This window comes from Mus pahari, chromosome 14 (genome assembly GCF_900095145.1).
Source record: "Mus pahari chromosome 14, PAHARI_EIJ_v1.1, whole genome shotgun sequence".
NCBI lineage: Eukaryota > Metazoa > Chordata > Mammalia > Rodentia > Muridae > Mus > Mus pahari.
In genome coordinates, this window is record NC_034603.1 from 68,021,583 (window position 1) to 68,032,198 (window position 10,616).

Genomic DNA, 10,616 nt, shown 5'->3' on the forward strand with positions numbered 1-10,616 from the left:
AGACACTCCAGAAGAGGGCGTCAGATCTTGTTACGGATGGTTATGAGCCACCATGTGGTTGCTGGGATTTGAACTCTGGACCTTCGGAAGAGCACTTGGGTGCTCTTTACCCACTGAGCCATCTCACCAGCCCCCAGCACGGCTTTCTTTGGACTTCCATCGGACCTCAGACAGTAAAAAGATCTGTGCAGGTCCTTCCGGTCTGAAGCCATCTAAAGGGTCCCAGTTTCTTGCTGCTTTTGGCTCCTTCAGCAAGGTGTCCCTTTCCTCAGAGCTTGCTCTGTCAAGCCACTCCCACTCATTCATCAGACCCTAGAGTCAGTGTCTCACTCTAGGAAAGCCTTTGACCCCGACTGGCCATAGGGATGGAGGAAGTGGTCCAGAAATCCCACCCTGTTCCTCCCTGGCTGCTGGTATCCCATCGGTCCTCTTAGACACTGGGCTTTGGGAAGAGAGTCACTCTCTTGTTACCAGTTCTTGCCACATAAAAAAAGAGTGGGTACAGTATTCTAGACATCCTTCCTTCCTTCATTTTTTATTTTCGTGTTTTTAAAAAAGATTTATTTATTTATTATATGTAAGTACACTGTAGCTGTCTTCAGACACCCTGGAAGCTGGCATCAGATCTCATTATAGATGGTTGTGAGCCACCATGTGGTTGCTGGGATCTGAACTCCGGACCTTCGGAAGAGCAGTCAGTGCTCTTAACCACTGAGCCATCTCTCCAGCCCTATTTTTGTGTGTTTTGAGACACATTTTCACTATGTAGCCCCAGGCTGGCCTCTAGCTCCTGACCTTCCTACCTCTCTCTCCTAGGAGCTAGGATCATAAGCTCAGGCCACTTGGCCTGGCTAGTTTCTGCCTTTTCAGCATCTACAAACAGGGCCTTACCTGGAAACTCCAGTCTAAGTGAGTTCTATGCACCCCTCCCTCGTTCTTGTCAGCCACTTAGAGACTAGCCAGTGACGTGTTCAGGAGGCTTCTAGGTATGCATTCCAGTGCTCATCCATTTCTTGGGTGGATGGAGACTTGATTTATGTGCCTTCCTGTCACTGGTAGCTTGCTGTTGTTTTCATCGAGATAGGATTTCAAGTAGCCCAGGTTGGCTCGAATTCGCTGTGTAGCTGAGGGTGATTATGAACTCGACCTTCTGGCTCTGCCTCCCTAATAGGTGTGCACCATGTGCCAGGTGTGCACCCAGGCGATGGAAAACTCCTTAACTTCCTGGCCGTTGGAATTGTAGACTTGCACCTTCACACCAGATTTGTGCAGTGGTTGGGGGACCAAACCCAGGGCCTTGTGTATCTCCGCAGCCATTGCATTTTGAACATTTCTGATGGTAGGGCTGGAACCTAGGCCTCATGCATGCTAGGCAAGTGCTCTAACCCTGAGCCACATATTCAGCCTTCGTTTTCTCTCTTTTGTTTTTAAACAAGATCTCACTATGTAGCCCCGGCTCACCTGGAACTCACTGTATAGACCAATCTGGCTTTGAACTCACCGGAATCCATCTGCATCTGCCTCTGGAGTTCGGGGGCTAAAGACATAAGGGTATATAACACCACTCTTGGCACCTCCCTTATTAATATTATGAATGAATTAAGAAGCCACAGGAGATTACTCACACTCTCTAACTTTTTGATGGTGTCAGGGTTCCAGTCCAGGGCCTCCAGTACGCTAGGCAGACTCTACCACTGGGCCATCCGCCCCAGCCCCAGGGGAGCCGGCTTTGCAAGAGAAAAACCTATCCGAGGCAGCAAGTGAGAGCAGCTGATGAAAGCCAAGGCTGAGGATCCACAGAGATACAGGCAGGAACACTGCCAGAGAGGGGACGCCGGACAGGAGGCTCTGACTGGGCGTGAGGAGAGCAAGGACTGTCCTTGGCAGAGAGACAATGGCGTATGGAGGGTCTGGAGATTTTATGCTGGTCTAGGGACTAGGGCTATGGGCAGCTGGCGCCCTATAGGGGAGTTTGGCTTTACAGGAAGTTCTGCCGCTCTGGCTTTGATTCAAAACTGTGAGGGAGGGGCTGGTGAGATGGCTCAGCAGGTAAGAGCACCCGACTGCTCTTCTGAAGGTCCGGAGTTCAAATCCCAGCAACCACATGGTGGCTCACAACCATCTGTAACGAGATCTGGCGCCCTCTTCTGGAGTGTCTGAAGACAGCTACAGTGTACTTACATATATATATATACATATAAAATAAATCTTTTTTTTTTTTTTTTTTTTTTTGGTTTTTCAAGACAGGGTTTCTCTGTGTAGCCCTGGCTGTCCTGGAACTCACTCTGTAGACCAGGCTGGCCTCGAACTCAGAAATCCGCCTGCCTCTGCCTCCCGAGTGCTGGGATTAAAGGCATGTGCCACCACCACCCGGTGAGAGGGAGCTTTAAAAATTGCTTGTGTATGTATGTGTGTCTATGTGATTGTGTATGTAGCTGTGAGTGTGAGAGTGGATGGAAGGCAGTGGAGACCAGAAGATGTTGGGCATCTACCTCTAGCATTCTGCCTATTCCTTTGGGGTGTGTGTGTATGTGTGTGTATGTGTGTGCGCGCGCGCATACATACATGTGCAGGCAAGCATGCACATATGTCCATTTGATGGCTCCTATGCCCTTTCTGTATCTTCAAAGCCAGCAGCATAGGCCCACATAGATATATTTTCCCCTTTGTTGCTGGGGAAAACTCAGAGTCTTTTGTATGCTAAGCAAGCACTGAATGACTGAACTATACCCCCAGCCCCTGACTTTTTCATTTCATACATCATAAACTTCTTTTCACATCAACTAATTGCCATTGTCATGTCACCCCTAATAGGTTGTTTCTAAAATAAGAATCATTTTAATTTACATTCTTGTTACATTATCTTAAGGTAAAGTCTAGAAGGAAAATTGTTGGACCAAAGGGAACATCTTTGTAAGCTGTCAATCCTGGAAGGATCCTGATGATGTCCATCTCAGGCTAAGGGCACAAATGGGTCTGTGTGACACAGCCTTGTCAGCCTGGACATCTTCCTCTTGGAACTCTGAATTCCTGGAGCCTGGGCCCTAGTGTTTTCCTTTTCCACCATAATATCTGATTTCTACTTAATGGCTGTTTTTTTCTGCTTCTCCACAGTGACCTTCCAGATGCAAAATCAAGAGCCCTTGACAATATTGGTAGAGTTTTTGCCAGAGTTGGGAAATTCCAGCAAGCCATTGACACGTAAGTAATACAGACTGCCCCTTCCCCACCCTGGGACTGGGACTTCCTCCCCTCACACAGGGATTCTGGTCTGGGACATAAAGCCAGACAAAGGCATTAGTAAATGAACTGAACTTATAACCGGGTGTGGCCGATCCTGCGAGTAATCCTAATTATTTAGGGGGTTGAGGTAGGAGCATTGTCAATTCTGGGCCAGATAGAGCTACAGAACGAAAGCCTATTGGAGAAAAGGAGTAGGAGAAGGAATAGCAGAAGGAAGAGGAAGAGGAAGAGGAGGAAAATGAGAAGGAAGGAGGGGGGAAAGGAAAAGAGGACCAGATGACCTACTGTCTGTCTGTCTCTCTCTCTCTCTCTCTTGCACACACACACACACACACACACACACACACACACACGACAAAAATAAGTACAATTGAAATTTAAAAAATAATTATTTGGTCTTACCCTTGGAAATTCGAATTCTAAAGTGAAGGTCAGGACTCAAGAATTCACCTCTCTCTCTTCTCTCTCTCTCTCTCTCTCTCTCTCTCTCTCTCTCTCTCTCTCTCTCTGTCTTCTCTCTCGGTTTTTCGAGACAGGGTTTCTCTGTGTGGCCTTGGCAGTCCTGGAACTCACTCTGTAGACCAGGCCGGCCTCAAATTCTCAGAAATCCACCTGCCTCTGCCTCCTGAGCCCTGGGATCAAAGGCGTGCGCCACCACTGCCCAACTAAGAACTCACTTTTAATTTATTATTACTTATTGTTTACTATTTATTATTACTGTGTGTGTGTCATATGTATGTGTGATGTGAGAATGGGGAGCAGGCATTTGTGCCTGACTAATTACTTGTGACGGCCAGAGGAGAACTTGGTGGAGTCAGATCTCCCCTTCCATACTTACACTGGTTCTAGGATCAGAATCAGACCGCCAGGCTTCTTCAGCAGGCTCCTTCCCCATGGAGTGCCTCACTCGCCCAGAGCTCGTTCCTAGGTGACCCTGAATTAGAGCTGATAGACCAATGGACCTTTGCGACTTCCTTAGAGACTCCACCACGATTTTGTGTGACTGTGTGGGGTTTAGGGGGACTGCATCTCAACTCCCCAGATGGTCTGTTTGAGGTCTAAGCCTGAGGTTGGTTATCTGTTCAGTGGGGTGGGTGGGAACAGCCCTAGGGAGCCTCAGAGGCAGGCCAGACCCAGAGAGCCAGCTTCCTTGGGTGCGGCCACCATTTCTGGAGGGACTGTGTCCTTCAGGCCTCTGAGACTAGTTCACCAAGCATCCTTCCAGGTCATGTGACTTGGTACCCTTGAGCCCTTGGCATCTGTGTCCTGAAGAGTGTTTCCTCCCGGTTGTTGAGTTTGCACTTGAACCCACTCTCTTGCCTCAACCTCCCCAGTGCTTGGAAGTACAGGCCTGTGCCACTGAGCCTAACCTAGTAATTCTGGGAAGTTATTTTTGTGTTATTTCAGTTGCTTTCATACTGTTTTGTTTTTGTTTTTGTTTTTGTTTTGTTTTTTTGGTGCTGGAATTAGTCTAGGGCCTCATGCATGCTAAGCAATTACTCTACCAGTAAGCAATCCCACCAGCCCCCCAGGTGCCCTTTTCCAACATTATTTTCAGTGGTTATGCCAAATTTGATCCCTTAGATGTCAACCAAAAACAGCGCTGGCAGTTTGGCGATATGATGGTACTTAACTAATTATGCTCTGGACTGGACTGGAAGAATGAGTTTTATTCTGCTCCCACAGGAAGCCTGGGTCTGCCGAGGCTGAGCCGAGAGCTGGGAAGGAGCTGACCGGGTTCTTCTTTTCCCCAGGTGGGAGGAGAAGATCCCCCTAGCCAAAACCACGCTGGAGAAGACCTGGCTCTTCCACGAGATTGGCCGCTGTTACTTGGAGCTGGACCAGGCGTGGCAGGCCCAGAGTTACGGTGAGAAGTCTCAGCAGTCCGCTGAGGAGGAAGGGGACCTGGAGTGGCAGCTGAACGCCAGTGTCCTGGTGGCGCAGGCCCAAGGTAGGGAGGGCCTCGGAGACTCCCAGAAGGCAGTCCTGAGGGCTGAGCCTAGCATCTCTGTGCTTCCATTCTTACCAGTTTGCGAATGAGGACAAGCAACTTGTTTGTTTGTTTGTTTGTTTGCTTGCTTGCTTGCTTGGTTCTCTATTTGTTTGCTCTGTTTTGATGAATTGATGAATGAATTTAGTGAGTAGGTTAGTTTTGTTTTTTGAGACAGAGTTTCTCTGTGGAGCCTAGCTGTCCTGAAACGCACTCTGTAGACCAAGCTGGCCTTGAACTCACAGCTCCTCCTGCCTCTCTACCTCCCTAGTTGCTGGAATTAAAGGTGTGCCTCACCACCACCTCCCAGCTTTGTTTTATTTATTTATTTATTTATTTGTTTTGTTTTTTTCCAGACAGGGTTTCTCTGTGTAGCCCTGGCTGTCCTGGAACTCACTCTGTAGACCAGGCTGGCCTCGAACTCAAATCTGCCACCTCTGCCTCCTGAGTGCTGGGACTAAAGGCGAGCACCACCACCGCCCAGCTGTTTTAATTTTTAAATCATAGTTTTAACTATTTCTAATGTATTTTGCCTCCCCTCCTCCAGCTCCTCGCGGATCCACCACCATGCCCCTTCCCACCAAACCTTGTGTTATCTTTTGCTTTGAACCCACTAAGTCCAATCTGTGTTTCCCAACTACTCTTGGATGTGGGGCCTGCCTTAGAGTGTGAGCCACCTACCAGGGGCTCACACCAGGAAAGAGAACTGACAGCTCTCAGGAGCCAGTAGCTCCTCAGCTGGGGGCGGGGATTGAGTCCGTTGCTCCCCTTCCTGCAGCTCAGTCGGTCCAAGTCTTCCGCAAGCTGTCCTAACTGCTGTGCGTTTATATTACAACTACCCGGTTGTGTTTAGAAAACACTGTTTTTGTGAAATCGTCCATCTGGCTCTTAGCAATCCACCTGCTCCCTCCCTGTGAAGATCCCTGAGACTCGGGATGACATAGACATCCCACTTAGGCTGGGCACTCTGCAGTCCGTTATCCTCTGTGTGTTGACTGGTTTTGGGTCTCTGCGTTAATTGCCATTTACCGTAAGGGGAAGCCTTTCCACTGAGAGCAGAGAGACGCGCTCACTCATTCAGAGTCAGTTAGATGCTAGATTTATTCAGCTGAATAATAGTAGTGTGTCCTCTACTAGGGCATTATCACCTATCTCGGCTCCATAAATAGTGCGAGCTATGGATTCCATCTTTAGACTGGGGCCCTAAACGCCCTGTCTCCACCCCTCAAAAAAAAAAAAAAAAAAAAAGGTTGGTTGTTTCCATATCTCTTCTGCCATTATTGCAGCCGTGGGCATATCTTGCTAGGCCAGTCATTATTTTTGCTTCTGGGATTTAGAACTGGCTAAAAAAATGGTGCTCATTTGGTTTCCTCTGGTGGTGTACATCTCTGCTGTAACTCCAGGCACCAAGTGGAGCTCTTTTAAGGGCACAGATCTTTCACTCTGTCACTCAGCGAATTGGTCCGGCTAAGCTCCAGCACTTAGCAGACTGGGTGAGCTCTGCTGAGCCACTTGTTCTCCATCCCATCAGAGAAGGGGAATGGAGATTCCAGCAGCTGTCTGTGGCACACAGTCATATCTCCTCCATGTTTCCCTGCTCTCCGGTGGGATGATGGTGATTATGGTGATGATGGTGATGGTGATGATGATATGTTGATGATGTGCATATGTTGTGTGCCTGTGTGTACATGTGCATGCGCCTGTGCACACATTCAGAGACCAGAGGAAGAAGATGCATAGTGACTTCCTCTCGGGATCTTTTTATTTCATCTAGGCGGGCTGGTGAATGACCTCCTGGAATCCCAGTGTTCCAGCTATGGGCTTTAACTCTCCTGGCTTTAGCACCGGTACTGAGGATTTCAACTCAGGTCCTCATGCTTACGTAGCAAATGCAATGCGTCTGCCCACTGAGCCACCTCTTTGTCTCACTGGTCTGCTTTCTGTTGCTGGGTCCTTACCCCACTCCCCAAGATAGGGTTTCTCTGTGTAGCCCTGGCTGTCCTGGAGCTCACGTTGTAGACCAGGCTGGCCTCAAACTCAGAGAGATCCATCTGCCTCACTGGGATTAAAGAGATGTGTCACCACCACCTGGCTCTCCCCCATTTTGTTTTGTTTGTATTTTTTAAAAAGGGGGGGGGCGGGCTGGAGAGATGACTCAGCAGCTAAGGGCACTGACTGCTCTTCCAGAGATCCTGAGTTCAATTCCCAGTACCCACATGGTGGCTCACAACCATGAAATCTGATGCTCTCTTCTGGTGTGTCTGAAGACAGCTACAGTGTACTTATATATAAATCTTGGGGAGAAAAAAAAAAAAGGAAAAGGAGACAGGGTCTTATGAGTCTCAGGCTGGTCTTGAACTTGACACATAGTCAATAAGGACCTTACCCTTCCCTGTCACCACCTCCCAAGTGCTGGGGTTACAGGTGCATCTCCATTCCCAGTTTCTGCAGTGCTCGGAGTCAAATCCAGTGCTTCATGCATCATAGCCTCTACCAACTGAGCAAGTCCCGGACTCTACTCTACAGAGTGTTTTCAGAAAGCCACCTGAAAGTATGGATTGCATCTCCAGGAACCATTTCCAGATGGGGTTATAGTCCTCACTCTGGAGGCACACATCGTGTGTGCACCATTCCTATCCTAAAATCGGTCCTCTCACTTGAGGGCCTGGGAGCTACAGTGCTGGTCCCTGTGTCCCAGTCCTCAGCGCTGCACAGACCAAGAACACGCTCCAAAGATGGGGCCGGGCTCCTCGGGGGTCATCTGGGGCTGATCCCAGAGGACATAGGTCCTGGCCAACCAGGGGCTCTGTCGGCGGTACAGAGTGTCTCAGTTTGATCTCTGCCTTCTTCCCCGCCCTCCAGTGAAGCTGAGAGACTTCGAGTCAGCCGTGAATAACTTTGAGAAGGCCCTGGAGAGAGCTAAGCTGGTCCACAACAACGAGGCACAGCAGGCTATCATCAGCGTGAGCATCTGTCAGCTGCTGGGCTGCGGTGGGGTGGGGTGCAGTGGGTGGCCTTTCCACAGCTGCTCATCGCCCATCCTTCACGGGACACATGCTGGCCGTGCGCTGGCTTTGACCTTTGCCACTGCTGAGCACCTATCCGGCAGCCGCTCCAAGTTGTGGTTTGATTTGAAACAAACAAAAGAAGAGAAACTTTTACTAAACAGTCACCTCTTCAATGTACTATGTACTATGCACTGTGACACTTCCTACTGTCTTATTTATGTATTAGTAGTATAATTATCCATTAATTAGTTCATTAGATATGAGGACCTCTTTCCATTGCCCAGGCTGACCTCAACCTCCTAGACTCCAGTGGTCCTCCTGCCTCAGGATCCAAAGCTGCAGAGACTATAAGACTCTAGGTGTGGGCCATCACACTATACGTAGCTTTCTGGTTTCCTTTGATTAATGAGGATTGACATTTCCTCTTCCTTCTTTTTCTATTTCCTGTGTGTGTGTGTGTGTGTGTGTGTGTGTGTGTGTGTGTGCAGGCGCGCGCGCGCATGCACGCTCGCACATGCACGCTCTCGCGGCTGCCCAAGTCCCCCTTTCAGCTCCAGCCAATGCTAGCCTTCTACCCTTCCCCTAACAGACTATCTTGTGCCCATGAACAAGTGCTTTAATCTCTGTCTAGAATTTTCTAAGTCCTCCTAGGTTTGCCCCTTCCAGGAAGCTCTCGGCTAACCCCTAAGTGTTAGTAGTCTTCTCCCCGGGGACCTTCCTTGTCCCCCTCAGTTTGCAATCACCCAGCCCCGCCCAGGAAGCAGCTGCTGGCCTATTTTAAGACTGCAAAGTTCAGTTTCTTAGTCGTTAGCCGTACTTCAAGTGCACAGCAGCCACGTTGTGACTGGTGGGACCGCATGGTACAGACATAGAGTAGTCCCACTATTGCAGGCATTCCTGGTGGGCAGTGCTGGCCTAGACTAGAAGTGCCAGGGGGCAGAGTCCACAGGTTGAGTGAGGCGAAGCCAGGAGGTACCTCAGGCTTGTCCAGCCCCACCCCCACCCGTCTCCTCCCAAAGATACTGTTCCAGGTGGATGTAGGACCTCAGCTGAGTTCCATAAAGCCCTCTTCAGAGGTCCCCACCCATCTACCTCCTCTTAACCACCAGGTTCCTCAGGCACTTTTCACAGGGAAGTTCTGGAGGCACACAGGTACAGGCATCCCCCCAGTATAATCATCTGCTAGAGTTGGTTTCGATGGAGGCATCTCTCCTCTCTGAAGCAGGCTCCCACTGAGAGGCCAGAGCACACAACTCAGCAATACTGACATGGCCTAAGGGGGCCAGACTTACAGGAGATACAGGAGATACAGATACTTGAGAAGGGACAGGCCACCTTGACAGTGACACCCTGAGGATGCACCCAATAGGAGATAGGCCTTAGACTGAGCTTTGGGGAACAAGCAGGATTGGTCTGGAATAGCAGGGCACAGGGTGGGGTGTGGGCAGCTGTGCTAGAGGGACAGGGGGTGCGAGAAAAGAGACCTTTGGGGAGGAAAGTTTATGATGTGTTTGGAAAGACAGTAGCGAGGCCAATACTTTCATATTGCAGTAGAAAAATCCCCCCCCCCCCAAGAAGCCCCAGTGAACACCCCTGCTTCTTCTGTATTTCTCAGGGTAGGTTAGGCCTGACATATCACTGCCCAGTTCTTGTTGAGGGACAGTCCCCGTGACACACACCTCAGAATGCCCACCTTCACTCCAGCCCTGCCACGTGCTCCACGGGTCTCGCCTGTGGTCCTTCAGACTTGATCCTCTCCCACGTGACCACCCACGGAGAGCACAAGTATTTACCTTGCACAGTTATTGTTGTAAGGTGGCTGAGCCCGTGCCTGGCTGGCTATGATCCTGGCCCCATATGAAGCTTCGTGTCTGTAGGAAGACCAAGGCAAAAACATAGGCCCTTGTTTGTGACCAAGGAGAGAGTCCTGGGCTCCTGGGGGGTCAGGGCTGGGGGCTCTCTGAGAGGCAGAGCTGAGGTTACCCTGAAGGCTGGGCAGTCACTTCATTAATTGGTCCTCAGTGGCTCCATGTGGGACCAGGTCTGAGACACACCACCACCACCACCCCCCAACCTACCCTTGCCTCTTGCATTACCATTTCCAGACACGAAACCTGACAGGGCAGGACCTAGAACCATGTTGTCCACAGGCGTCCAGTTACACATATCCTAAAGCTGCATTTCTGAGCTCAGAACCTGCCTCTGAGATGACTGACAAAGATGGAGGCTCTTCAAGAGCTCATAGAAAGCAGGGTGTGGGGACATGCTTGTAATCCCATCAGAGGCAGGAGCTTGGGATCTGCAGCTTGGACCGACATACTTAATGAGACCCTGTTTCAGTTTTTTTTTTTTTTTTTTTTTTGAGATTTTTTTCT

The 10,616-nt window shown here is 49.7% G+C and overlaps 1 protein-coding gene across 1 annotated transcript in view; it reads left to right on the forward strand.

Moving 5' to 3' along the window:
* Ttc25 (tetratricopeptide repeat domain 25) overlaps positions 1 to 10,616 on the forward strand; it is a 25,235-nt gene that overhangs the window by 12,047 nt on the left and 2,572 nt on the right. Inside the window, exons 8-10 of the mRNA XM_021213455.2 lie at positions 3,115 to 3,201; positions 4,998 to 5,194; positions 8,096 to 8,196. Coding sequence (XP_021069114.1) covers positions 3,115 to 3,201; positions 4,998 to 5,194; positions 8,096 to 8,196 — 385 coding nt within the window. The remainder of the gene's footprint in view (positions 1 to 3,114; positions 3,202 to 4,997; positions 5,195 to 8,095; positions 8,197 to 10,616) is intronic.